The 13,862-nt window shown below is 38.4% G+C and overlaps 1 protein-coding gene across 3 annotated transcripts in view; it reads left to right on the top strand.

The window, feature by feature from the left end:
- pard3bb (par-3 family cell polarity regulator beta b) overlaps positions 1-13,862 on the top strand; it is a 335,104-nt gene that overhangs the window by 139,647 nt on the left and 181,595 nt on the right. For all 3 annotated transcript variants that reach the window (XM_084421753.1, XM_084421752.1, XM_084421754.1), the window contains 2 exons: positions 5,186-5,325; positions 5,432-5,560. In XM_084421753.1, the coding sequence (XP_084277879.1) occupies positions 5,186-5,325; positions 5,432-5,560 (269 nt within the window). The remainder of the gene's footprint in view (positions 1-5,185; positions 5,326-5,431; positions 5,561-13,862) is intronic.

Raw genomic sequence — 13,862 nt, 5'->3', positions numbered from 1 at the left:
TTTTTTTACAGCATTTTTTAACATGCTTAAATATTTGTGTGAACATAAAAAATTCTACTGAGAACTACTGAGACATAAACTGAACAAATATCACTGGCATTTGGCAAACAGTAATGAAATAATGAGTCCCTGAGCAAAATCAATATCTGTGTCTGTATCTGGTGTGTCCACCAGCTGCTTTATGTCCTACAGTGGGTCTAATCCTCAAATCTGCAGCAGATTTGCCTGTTCTTGCTTGATTTTAACCAAGGCATTTGCAAGTTCTCGAAAATGTCTGGGGGGACATATGGTCACATGTGGTTTGGCACTGCAAGAACGGTCTTTCCTGTCTCCCTGTAGCACTGTATTGGGCGTTTTACGCTATGGACATTGCAGTTTATTGCTCTGAAAAACACTAGGAGAAAGATGTCCAGGGTCCCTGATCACTTGCGTGAACATACCATAGTCCTGCTGCAGGAGGCATGAGGACTGCAGATGTGAACAGAGTCAGTAGAGAGGCCTGTTTAGTGTCCGAAGTTTTTGTAACGCTAACCTTAACGGTCTTAACGGCCTGTAAACTGTTAGCGTCTTAAGGACTGTTCCACAGGTGCATGTGCAATAATGGTTTATGGTTCATTGAACAAGCATGAAAAACATTGTTCAAACCCTTTCCAATTTGGATTTAAGAAAATTATCTTTAAATACATTATCCTGAAAAAGGAACTTTTCTTATTTTTGCTGAGTTTTGTTTAATAAGACACTAAATATGTGAAGTGAACTATACATTTTGTTTTTGTTTTTTTGAAGACAAAATCACCTTACAAAAAGCAAAGATGTCTACACTCTAAAAAATGCTGGAAAAAAAAACATTTGGGAACCCAGTTTGGGTTTGTTTGGGTCAGTCAACCTGATAATGGGCCAAAGAGAATATGTGGGAAGAAAACTGGTATCAGTAGGTCGTTCCAGTTTATTAAACGACAATCACATATATTAATGTTTTAAAGTTACATCAAAAACAGCTTTACCATGTGCCATCTCATCTGTCAGACATTTAAGTTTCAACACGTCAAACACGCAACCGCAGCTACGACGCTAAATCACTAGATCAACAGCGCTCCTATAGAGCGTCACAGTCCCGCCCACAGCCCGAGAGAGCTTAGGTGCCGGAAGTAAATTTCCCATTCATTTCGCCCATTGACGTTTTGGTAAAATCCGTATCTAAAGAGTTTTAGAGCATGTCTGAGAATAACCAGCTACGGCTGAACTCATAGGCATACAACATATCATTTCGAGTGAAAAAACGACAAAAAAAGTCGAAGGTACAAGACTGTGTACATATTTTCATTTCCGAGCGAAGGAACTACTCATCCCATAAACCACCGCGCCTCACTGATGTCGACTGAAGCCACAACCGCGAAACAGCCTTTTGAGCGACTTTCAAATCTGACGACAGCCACGCGAACTTTTTCTTGTGCAGTTTATAGCAGTTCTTTCAGTAGTAATCGTGTAAATAATAGTGTTTTATATAGGTATTGTGTATTGAATTTTATATTTATCATCGTGTATTTTATATTGTGTGCGTGTGTGAAAAGCGGTTAACGATAACGTTAGCAACATGGTGCAGTGTTTTGTACCTGACTGCAATCACCGCTCAGTCGTCAACACATTTTCGCAGGGTTTAACCAGACAGTTACACGAGCTCAACCAATCAGATGCATCACTGTGGGGTTGTGGGATTGTTCAGGATTGTGGGTAATGAAGTACTTCTCCAAGACATCGCGAATAAAAGGCATTTATCTCAAAACAAGGTTAGTGCCCCATGAACTTTTGGCGGTTATATGAGCATATACAATCGCTTAGTACATCCGTAGCTGGTTTTAAGTCTACCATGTATGGTTACGTTTTTATTGGCTTATACCCCAACTGTCAATGGAGAAATTGTATTGAATTCTTACTTCCGGCACCGGCTGTGGGCGGGACTGTGACGCTCTATTGTAGTCAGTGGAGTGCATGGCAACTTTGTTACATATGACAGCCATGTCGCAATGTGTTTCAGCTCTGGTCGCGCATTCATTTGGCGGAAGGAGAACAATTTCCATGGTGGCGTTTTTCCATGTTCACTTTGAGTGTAGATCTGGTGCATGCTGCATTTGTAGAAGGCTAGCGTTTCAAGCAGACGTTAGCTTCGACCGTACATGTAAACAAAAAAGGTAAAATGTGAGACTAGAGACATTTCCCTATTTGTAAAGTAGTAATTTGATTGGAATAAAATGTAATACAAACCTTAATTTCATTCAGGAAGTTTCCCCTCAAAACTCAAAATGACCGTTGACAAATGTTTCCAGTTTTAACCGGTTTGGCACAGACTACCCAACATTGGGTTACATTGACCCAGGCTTCATCATTTGTTTCGACAGTAAAAATGACCCAGCAGAGTTACAGAAAAACTACCCAGTACCTGGGTAAACATATTACAAATAACCAATTAAAATGACCCAACAGGCTGAACCCAGCATTAGGGTTAAAAAAAAAAAACCCCAGCATTTATTAGAGTGTGGCATATATATACAGTGCAATGCATAAGTGAATACACCCATGCTAAAGTTGACTAAAAAGAGGAATAAAAACTCATATTTTGGAAATTGAACTTAATGCCTTAATTTAAAAAATTAGGAAAAATCCAACCTTTAAGGACACCAATTTTCTTTGTGAATGAATAATGTATCGTAAATAAATAAATGTTCTTCCTTAAAATACATGGTGCATAAGTGAGTACACCCCTATGTTAAATTCCCATAGAGGCAGGCAGATTTTTATTTTTAAATATTTTTTTAAAAATTTTTTTAGGATACTATGCATCCTGATAAAGTTCCCTTGGCCTTTGGAATTAAAATAGCCCCACATCATCACATAGCCTTCACCATACCTAGAGATTGGCATGGGTTTATTTCAGTTAGCCTAAAAGCTAATTTGATTTGCATTGAGAGATGATCTTATGGAAAGTACCCCATGCCAATCTCTAGATATGGTGAAGGCTATGTGATGATGTGGGGCTATTTTAATTCCAAAGGCCAAGGGAACTTTATCAGGATGCATAGTATCCTACATTTTTTTTTTAAAAAATACTTAAAAATAAAAATCTGCCTGCCTCTATGGGAATTTAACATAGGGGTGTACTCACTTATGCACCATGTATTTTAAGGAAGAACATTTATTTATTTACGATACATTATTCATTCACAAAGAAAATTGGTGTCCTTAAAGGTTGGATTTTTCCTAATTTTTTAAATTAAGGCATTAAGTTCAATTTCCAAAATATGATTTTTTATTCCTCTTTTTAGTCAACTTTAGCATGGGTGTATTCACTTATGCATTGCACTGTATATATATATATAGTTAAGGACTATATATTATAATAGTTTAAAATAAATTCAGTAATATTGTTCAATTTGAACTTATTTTGTTCAGACTAGTTTCTCTAAACATCTTAGTATTTGTGACTCAAAAATTCCTGTAAACTAGAAAATATGGATGTGCTTTTTTACAGTGTAGTAAGACCTGAGATTATTAAGTCCTGACCTTTTTTTTGTAACATTTAAATTTGTTATAGTTTTTGATTACACTGAATATTTTTATTTTATTTTTATTTAATTTTTATTGTGTTTTTGTGTTTTTTTTACCCCCCGAGTGTCCTTGAACCCAAGTTTAAAAAAATGATTCTTACACAGTACATTAAAACTCACTTTTTTTTTGGGGACCAATGAAATTCCTGCAATATCTTTTAAATGAATGTACTTTTATTTAATATGATTCTCTCCCTCACTCCAACATTGGTCAGCTTTGTAGTTGGGGGTTTTGGCAGTCTAACCGAATGAATGAAGCTATAATTTCAGGCTGCAAAGTCTATTAAGTTCTTATTGATTCTGCCATTAATGCTGATATAAATTCATTGCTGGAACAAAAAAGTGCTGACCGTAAAACGATTGTGCTAAATGACGAGCATAAAATGCCGTCAATTTTTCCACAAACTGGCTTCGATATGTATTGTCCTCTGAAGTCATAGCGTGTTAAAGAACAACCACTTGCCCTGAGGCCGTCTACTCTTTAGTTTCTTCACCCACATGCTCTGTCCATCATTCTATCCCTGAGCTCAGGGACAGGACTGGAAATATCCGCCCTAAAGACATGCCTCGTGTCACACGGGGGGCTATAGCCCGTTCTCTAATCTACCTATCAGTCACCGTGACAGCATCAAGAACGCCGTAAGAAGCAATATGCACAGGTCAAGGCGGCTGCACGGTTTAAATGGACCACCACCTGTGCTAGACAGCAGCCTCCTCTAATATCTGGGCTGAAAGGAATCTCACGAATGATTTCTTGTTAGATGCTTATTTCTTAATCATTAAGTTTTTTGTTTTTTTTATCTGAAGAGTGTAAATGTCAGTTTCGGGAGGTCGTTTTTATATGGCTAATGATGTTTCTGTTGTGGGTCGAGGGGTTGTTTGTTTTAAGAAATGCGTATGGTTTTTAACACTATCTCTCCCTCTCGCTTCTCTGTTTGCTTTCATATTCATTCACTCTGTATCTCTTTTTGCTTGTCCTTGTCACTCCGGCTCTTTGAAATGTGCTCATATGTGAAATTAAACTTCAGTTTCTGAAGCCAGGTGACTCTAATCTCAGTCTCGCACAAGGACAGCCTTTATCAGCCCGACTGTCCCTGACAGGCCTCAGACAGACCCACCCCAATGTACAGTATAGTCTATGTGGAGTTTTATAGAGACAGTCTAATGATTATTTGAAGTGTTTATAATGCAGGCATGTAGTGTTTACTACATTTCATTTACTTGAAATACAATTTTGTCACATTGGAAATGTCTTTACTGTCACTTGAGCAATTTGATGCATCCTTGCTGAATAAAAGTATTACATTTCTTTCTTAAAAAAAAGAAAGTACTTGCCTCACACTTTCCAATGGTAGCGTTCGTTGACATGAAATGAATGTATTTTTTTAAGATGCTTTGCGGTTGTTTATATACCCATATGACACTTCAAGTATGATGTGAAGCTGGGCTCTTTCACAGACTCCTTGCTGACATAAGCGTGCTGACTGCGGAGAGAATAGGCTTCACACACGAATTAGCGCATTATTGCTGACAAACTGGGTTTCACCTGTCAATCACTTTAAACTCTCTCAATCTCCTCACAGGTCCTGAAGGTCTGGGCTTCACCGTTGTGACCAGAGATTCTTCAGTGCACGGGCCCGGCCCCATCCTCGTCAAAAACATCTTACCGAGAGGAGCTGCTGTCAAAGATGGCCGCCTTCAGTCAGGTGACAGGATACTAGAAGTGAGTCTCGTTCTAGCGTAAGATGGAGTATTTCTAGTATAGTAATAATGGAAAAACTCTATTTGCATATGAAATCCATTGAAACCATGTGCGTACGTGTGTTCAGGTGAACGGTGTGGACATTACAGGCCGCTCTCAGGAGGAACTGGTGGCCATGTTGCGCAGTACTAAGCATGGGGACAGTGTGTGTCTGGTTGTGGCCAGACAGGAAGACATGTTCCTTCCACGTGAGCTGGTAAGAGTCTTCTCTGTCTAACTACAATAAATCTACAGTCATCAGTTCTTCAGTCATCTACACCTCTTCCTATTCATTGCTAATAAACCTTTCTTAAAGTCTTTTCCTCTCTTGGTCTTTTCTTCCTTTCCAGTGCATGAATTGCACAAAACACAATGCTTGAATATACAAAACAAACACCCTGTTCATGAACACCGCAAGTGGATTGGGTTGCTTGTGCAAGATGGTGCAGTGTTTCCTATAGAATTTGTTTGTGAGTTGGATTGCACTGGTTGCTGTGCTTGTTTGATTGTTTTTTTGTGTGTATGTGTGTGTACAGCCTGCAAAGACATTACAATAGGAAGATGCGGTTTCAGCATGACGCTGTAGATTCAAAGTGACGTTGCAGGAAACACTGACAAGAGTTTTGAGCCTCTAAACAAGAAATCTTAAAGCATCTACATTCACAAACCACTGTTCATTTTAACAGAAAAGCAAGCGTAGGCTTCTGCATGTGTGATTTGGCAAGGCAGAAAGCGTGCAAAGAGCGCTCCCTTTATAATCTCAAAAAAAGCTCACTCATTTGAGTTAATCGTGATCTCACACAGTTTCCGTTATAATCAACGAAGCTGTTTACACTGCACAGTTAATCATTTATTTACATTGTGTCTAGAATTTCGTTTGATACAATTGGCGTTTTGACCAATGAGTGGATTCTAAATTAAACACATCTGATTGGCCAATTTGTTCAAGAAAACAACAGATTGGGATTGGTTACATTGCTCAATGCAGCAAAACATTGTAAATAGAAACCTTTGACGCTCTTCAGAGTGCAAACACAAATACGCATGGGATTGTTTGCCAAATCTGTATGCCTTTATTACAGAGAAAATTGATCCTAGACCAGCAGTTATGGGCAGATTTTCCCTCTAAAAGCAGTCAGAAGCAGCAACAGGCAGCTTTCCCCACATTAGTATAATTTTGCTGACATTTTTGTGTAGACACTTTTTATAGTGACAGTCCTGCTAGAGAAATCACATGTTAAAGTGACAGTTCGTCCAAAAATTAAGATTCTTCTATCAAAAATTAAAACTCCCCTTCACCTCGTTCCACACCTGTATAATTTTAGTTAATCTTTGGAAGACAAATGCAGATATTTTTAAGAGAAAGAAAACTAATTGGTTCTCACGTCAAGCAAGTTCAGTTGAGCTTCTGCGTTTACTATATTTTATGTGTATATGTACAGTATGTGCATTGATCAGTGTTAAATGTGAATAAAAGCCTGAATTAAAACTTAATATAAATACATTTTTATCTCTTCTGAGAACTTGGATTAAACAGCTTGATTTATACGGATTACTTTTAGGATGCCTTTTTGTACTTTTTGAAGCTTGAAAAATGTGTTTGCTTGGACTTTCAATGGATGGACAAAAATGATGAAAGGATATAAAATAAAAAAGTCCGAAGAACAGATGAGCTATCGGTTTAAGTGTCTTGCATCACTGCAGGTTCGAACCCACAGCCTTTAATTTACCATTTCAGATGTTTAATCACTGAATCAAACAACCCCACATAGATAATGGAGCTTTAAGACAATGAGCAGACTGCATAGAAGACTGTAAGGTCCAACAGGAAATGTAGTGGCATGTTATTTGGGTCATCTGTAGTGATATCATGTGTCTCTGAGGACACATTTCTCTGCACAGTCATGTCTGTCTCTAAAGCCCAACGGGGCTCTGTTTGCAGTCTTAGCCGTGGAAGGTCATAGTCACGCTGTAGTTCCTCAAGCCTTGAGGACGGGAAGTCCTGAGCTTCCTTCCTTTGTTTCAACCCTCGTAGGACGTGTAAGTATGCTAGCTTTTGTCTGTTCGGATGTTCAGACGTCTTCACCTGTCACTCTCTCTCCCCTCAACTTTCCCTCCCTTTGTTTTTGTCTGTTTGATATCTTTCCCTACGAACCTGGCGACCCACGCACCCGCCGCCGGAGCGCTGGCCTCTTTACACACACCCTTCTGCCCACCTTGTAGACTGGTTTCCTGCTCTTATCGATGCTTGTTGATTCAGTGCTGGGCAGGAAGTGGCGCATGAGGTCAGTGCGCTCCTACGGGAAGTGCTGGAGCATGCAGGCCTGTGTGAAGTCAGGCACTGCAACTGTGCAGCTGTGTGTTGGCTCTTCCTGTATCTCCCTCAGCTTAGTGCCCGTCGATCCACAATCATCCAAATTCTGCCCCACTCAGCACTTTCCGTAAATAACCAAATGCTGAGAACCCCGCACACTTGGCTGGAACCATAGCAGTGCCACTCAAACTTTGGCCCCTCGCAGGAAATGAGCTACAGCCTCCATTGTCAGCTTATTTCATGTATTTATTTAGATAAATTCACAGCAGCATGAGAGGAATTTCGACTCAATAGTTGGGGTTAAACAAACTATTACCTTTTTGCCCTGTAACAGGCAAGTCTTTGGAGTTGCACACAATTTACAGTAAAATTAAGAAGTAATGCATTACATTTGAATGTATTTTTTAAATGCATGTTAATGTATGTGCACTACTATTCAAAAATGTTTTGGAAGAAGGCTTTCATGCTGACCAAAGCTGCATTTATTTATACAAAATATATAGTAATACCATGATTGTGAAATATTATTACTATTCAAAATATATAAACATATTTTTACATGTGCACTTTTTAATTTTATAATTAAAATATTGGTGCTGGGCAACGATTAATCGCAATTAATCCATCCAAAATAAAAGTTTATGTTTACATACAGTATATATAATTTTATAATTAAAATATTAGTGCTGGGCAACGATTAATCACAATTAATCACATCCAAAACAAAAGTTTATGTTTACATAATATGTGTGTGTACTGTGTATAATTATTTTGTATATATAAATGCACACATATGCATGTAAGAAATATTTGCATGTATATACTGTATATATATCTATACATAATTTATATATATACATTTTTCTTAAATATATCCATGCATATGTGTATATTTTTATATACAAAATAATAAAGTACACACACATAAACACAAGCTTTTATTTTGGATGTGATTAATCATTGCCCAGCACTAAAATAAAATAAAAATTACTTTTTTTTTTTTAAGTTATTCAAAAACCATTGAAGTCATGCGGGAAGGGTTTGTTTTGACTCAACACAATGAGTATGTTTAACATGAGCAACAATATATATCTTATTCTTGCATGTTAAATACATGTAAACACACTTACTGTCCAAATTAAGGTTAGACCTATGACACATTTGAAACGTTTAGTTTTTTTCCCCCCCAATAATTTATATATAATTGGACACACATTTAACAAAAATAATGTAAAGAAAAAACAATGCAAACCATGTTAGTGATCATCATTTCTCAATATAACTGCACTGTTAATCCAGATTATATTTAGTACTTTGTGAGCATGTTTCACTAAATGTAATTGCTGTCCTCTCCATGTTTGCTGGTAAGTAGAATATCACCCACATTTCCCAAAGAAGGCCACTTTATTGTCTCTAATGTGTGTGAAGTGGTAAATTATTACGTCAACTTTTCACCATATTAAAGACAATTCACTCTTGTTTACACATTGTTCTAGTAAATTTATCTAGTGAATTAGTCCTCTCACGGTTCAATTATGACTCTCATGCATGCTGTGTTGAACGCACCCTTCACTGCATCATTCTCACTGATTAGTTAGTATGCAGTGGTCTGAAGCATGACTGCGACTCATTACCCACAAACCACTAGTTCTGCTTGCACACAGGAGATTAATTCCCTTCAGTGGATTGAAATAAATGCATAAGGTCTCCAAATGTACAAAATTGGGCACCTTATGTGTGGTGACAGTAAAGATTTGATTTGGTTAGTGAGCAATTGCTGGATTTTGCAGGCGACACACATTGAGCTTTGCATTTCTAAACTGTTTGCTTGACTCTGTGACTGATGGAATGACGTCTCTGTGTGTGACTGGACTGTCTGGACTGAGATACGGTAGTCAGGGAGATTAATGTATGGGAAGAATAGCTAACAGACAGTGAAAGATGACTGTAGATACATTTTAAGAGCAAAAGCTGAAAGAGCGAGTGATTGAAATGTAAAAAAAAAAAAAGGCAAAGGAGATGGAAACCCTGATAGAGGAGTGACAGATGATGAGACAATGGGAAAAAAGGTAGATGGAGAAAAGGAAAAAGCTGAGGGAAGAAAAAAGATGGTGACAGAAGGTAGAGAAAGCTGTCATTGTCAATCTTAGAAACAAAGCTGCAAAGAGAGGAATGTGAGAGCATTACGAGCAGAAACAATACAAGGTAAAGGTTGCAAACTTTTTAAAGATTTATGTGTGTGTGTGTGTGTGTGTGTGTGTGTGTGTGTAAGAAATTAAGTACATTAAAAAGTAGGCAGTTTGTTATGCTGCTTGATTTTGCAAACTGGTATTTCTTACCATATTATTTAAATGTATTGTCGCAATTATAAACGCACTGGTTTGTAGCGCAAATAGTTTTAAATTTTACTGCACTGTTATTCTTCCAGTTATTTACCCATAACAGCTAAGGAATCGGATGTCTTACATCAGCATTGCAAACTAAGGCGAAATAATTATAATATGCTGATTTGCTGCTCAATAAACATTTCTTATTATTATCAATGATGAAAACAGTTGTGCCTAATATTTTTGTGGAAACTGAAATGCGTTTCATTTTAGGATTCTTTGATTCGTCCTTGCTGAATAAAACTATTAAAGTTTAAATAAAACAATTGTCTTTTCTTTCTTATCGTGATGTATATCCGAGTGAAACAGCTTCTCGAGAAGAGAAAATAAGGCAGGTCGAGATTTGATTTTGTCCATCAGGAATTGATTGGATCGTTGAATGTGCGATAAAATAAAAACTGCAATATTTCATAAAAAAACAAACAAGAAATGTCCATTTTGATTTCATGGTGACCTTTAATTTCTTTAAACATTTGAACAGTAGTGTATATCTACATTTTATTGGTTACCCTGCACTCTAGATTTCTGCGTCGGCCAATGGATAGAGCACTAGTCGTATCAGTCTGCAGATAAAGGACAGGCTTCAGACAGTCAGGAGATAGAATAGTTTGATAGAGATGATGCCATGTGAATGGAATGACAGGATGAGGTTGCATGAGAGAGATGAAGACTTGCTTTGCGGCACCATGTGCAGTAATGTCTCACTGAAGACTCATGCGGCGGTAGTTTGGCCCATGTGAAGAGGGGAAAGGAGAATCGGCAGGTGGGTTGGACGCTCTACATCTGTCTGACTTGACGTATTTCCACCTGCCAGGTGAGCTGTTGCAGAAAAGAGTCTTCCGCTCTTCAAAAGCCACACACGAGGACCTCACGCACCCCCTCGCACAGTCAGCCCTAATCTCTCTCTCCAATAGCACGGCCGCCCGGTGGGGGATAGAGCTTTGTCTGGATGAAATAGTAATAGTGATATTAGATATGACTCCATGAACAAAAGAGAAAGAATGAGGACTCATTTCCTGTTCGGTTTGTGGTGTTTTTTGCATGTCAGAAGCAGATTAAAAATGAAGTGCGGAGCATGTAACAAAAGGCCCTCGCACCCCTTCAAGCAGGCGGCTTTGTGTACTTCAAAACAGCCTGCTAACAATGGCACCAGGCTGGGTAATAAGGGTCCTGACAAAGCCTTATCTCTCCCAGAACTCCAGCTGTGAAGACGAGCGGTTAGCACATGCGATAATGTTGTTGTGACAGCGTTCCCCTCTTTGGCTCGTCCTACACAAACCGAGGAAGTCGAACCAGCCGGGACGCTGGCCTCTCCGGCTACTTAATCTCACATCCAGACCTTCTTGTTACTACCTGCATTACTTCCTCAATAAACCTTTGATGTTGGTATCAGCAGCCCTCTGAAGTCTCGGGGCCCACGAGGCCTGGTTTCCAGTCTTGGCCTCTTTAAGAGTAAATAAAGCTGCTTCCTGAGCGGCGAGGTTATGGACGTCAATCCAGACCCCTTAGTCTTTTACAGCGTCCTCCTCTCAATGGGTTGCTTTCATCTCCACTTAAACAGAATCCATTTACTCATGTATAAACTTTACTCTTAGCCTTTCTGCCTTAGCCGGCCATCGGCTTCCATCGGAGCGGTCATAGAAATGTCTCTGTTTAAGAGGTTATGTGAGTGTTTGTGCTTTTACCCCTGTGTTGCCTTTAATGATGCTGCGGTCTGCAAGGTGAATGGTCCTTTCCATATGCATGCATGGGGTAAAAAGTGCACTTTAGCATGTTTGCCGTAAGCCTAGAGGTTGATCAGACTCCACATGAGGCTCTCGCCATCGTACACGTGGCTCTTGGAGACCTCATATTAAAAGGGGAAATGTATTCGGCTCCTAGTGAAGAGGTAATTGGGCCTGATGAAAGGCAGTGGGTATTTGTTGATGCTGAAACCTGATTATGATCAGGGTATGTTCTCCTTTTGGCGAAATGAAGTCCAGGCTGATGGCTTTGTTAAGTAAAAGCCAGAGAGAGAGGGCCAAATGTTGCATATCCAATGCTAGGGATGTTGAACGTTTAACATAGGATTATAATGATTTTGTAAAATTCTCATCAGTCCTGTTTTAATACATAATTTAGTTGCTAAGTGTCACAGCAATTGTTAGTGTGCGAGCGTTGAAGGAATAGTTCACTTAAAAATTTAAATTGTCATCATTTACTCACCCTAAAGTTGTTTCAAACTTGTATAAATTTCTTTCTTCTGCTAAACACAAAGAAAGATATTTTGAAGAATGTCGGTAACCACACAATTGACTTTCATAGTATACAAAGGAATACATTTTGAAGAATGTCGGTAACCAAACAGTTGATGTACCCCATTGACTTCAATATTATATATTTTTTTTCTTCTATGAAAGTCAATGGGGTCCATCAGCTGTGTGGTTACCAACATTCTTCAAAATATCTTCCTTTGTGTTCAGCAGAAGAAATTCATACAGGTTTTAAAACAACTTCAGGGTGAGTAAATTATGACAGAATAATACTTTTTAATAGTATCTCTTATTTAAATTTCAGTAGCAAAACTGCAATTAGAGTTAAGTTTGATTCTACTTAATGAACAAAGAATGCGTTTGTGCTTTTAAAAACACAAACAACATGGTCTCGAGACGTGGTTTTAAAAGTTAATCTTTAAAAAAAAAAAAGAAAAAAAAAACTGGGTGTGAGGTGTTGAAAAAGCAGATGAGGCAAACGGTCAAAGGCGTCTGTTTAACCCATGATTTAGTCAAGTCACCTTTATTTTTTATAGCGCTTTATACAATATAGATTGTTTCAAAGCTGCTTTACAGTGATCAACAGAAAAACAATGATTCACTGATGCAAACAGAGTTCAGTTCGGCTGTAAAGTAGCTCTAAGAATAAAATAGTGTAATTGTTCATCTGAAGTCAGCTCAGTGTTGATTCAGTTCCGTTGTAAGATCAAGCCCCATCCTGCCACCAACACTGGAGATGCTGTGGTGTGGGTGATAGTGGGTATGAATGTAATGGTGGTATGACTCTATCCCAAACCTTCCTCTACCATCTGCTGCTCTCTCTTAATGCATGTACAGAATGTACTACAAAGACATCTCATCACCGCAAACATACACTTTACCGCTCAATTCCACACCTGCTCACTGCTGAAAGGTGGTAGAGTGTGAAATAATCATTTTAGAAACATGCTGGAGATGTAGAGCACAATGACCTGAGCTCTCTCTTGCAATATATATTTTTCCCCATCAGAACTGGGCCTTTGATCCACACTCAATAAAAGCCACCATGAGCTGGAGTCATGTGCTTTTTGAGTGGTGTTTGATTATCAGTGAAAGCGAATCAGCATTACAGAGGATCCGCTAAGCTCTACACAAAAACCCAACCGAGCTTTTATAGTGCTTTCGCACCAGTTTGTGGTTCATGTTGAGTTCGTTTAGTTGGTGTGAAAGAGATTTTTCTGACTCGGTTTCTCTTGAAATGGTTGATCTGGTGTGCAGTGAACTATGGCTTGCAGTTGTTATGATCAGTTCATTCTAAATCATGGAAGTGAACTCCTATTGATGATATAATTTGCGTCTTTGCATGCTTCACACAAAAATGCATTTTTCATAGCTGCTTGTCTCTGAATAAATTACCTTTGCAGAGCAGCTTGCAATTCTCTGAACACATCCGTGGCAGACAAACGCAAGTGCTGTATTGTGTGTAAAGTTTCTATGGTTAATCCAGTAGGACAAAAACATGAATAGATCAGTGTAGCTTGCTTCACAGTTTTACATTTTTACAAACAGTTTATAAAGTTTTCTGTT

Source organism: Rutilus rutilus (genome assembly GCF_951802725.1).
Source record: "Rutilus rutilus genome assembly, chromosome: 10".
Taxonomy (NCBI): domain Eukaryota; kingdom Metazoa; phylum Chordata; class Actinopteri; order Cypriniformes; family Leuciscidae; genus Rutilus; species Rutilus rutilus.
The sequence above is the reverse complement of the archived record's forward strand: the minus strand, read 5'-3'. Positions and strand labels throughout refer to the sequence as shown.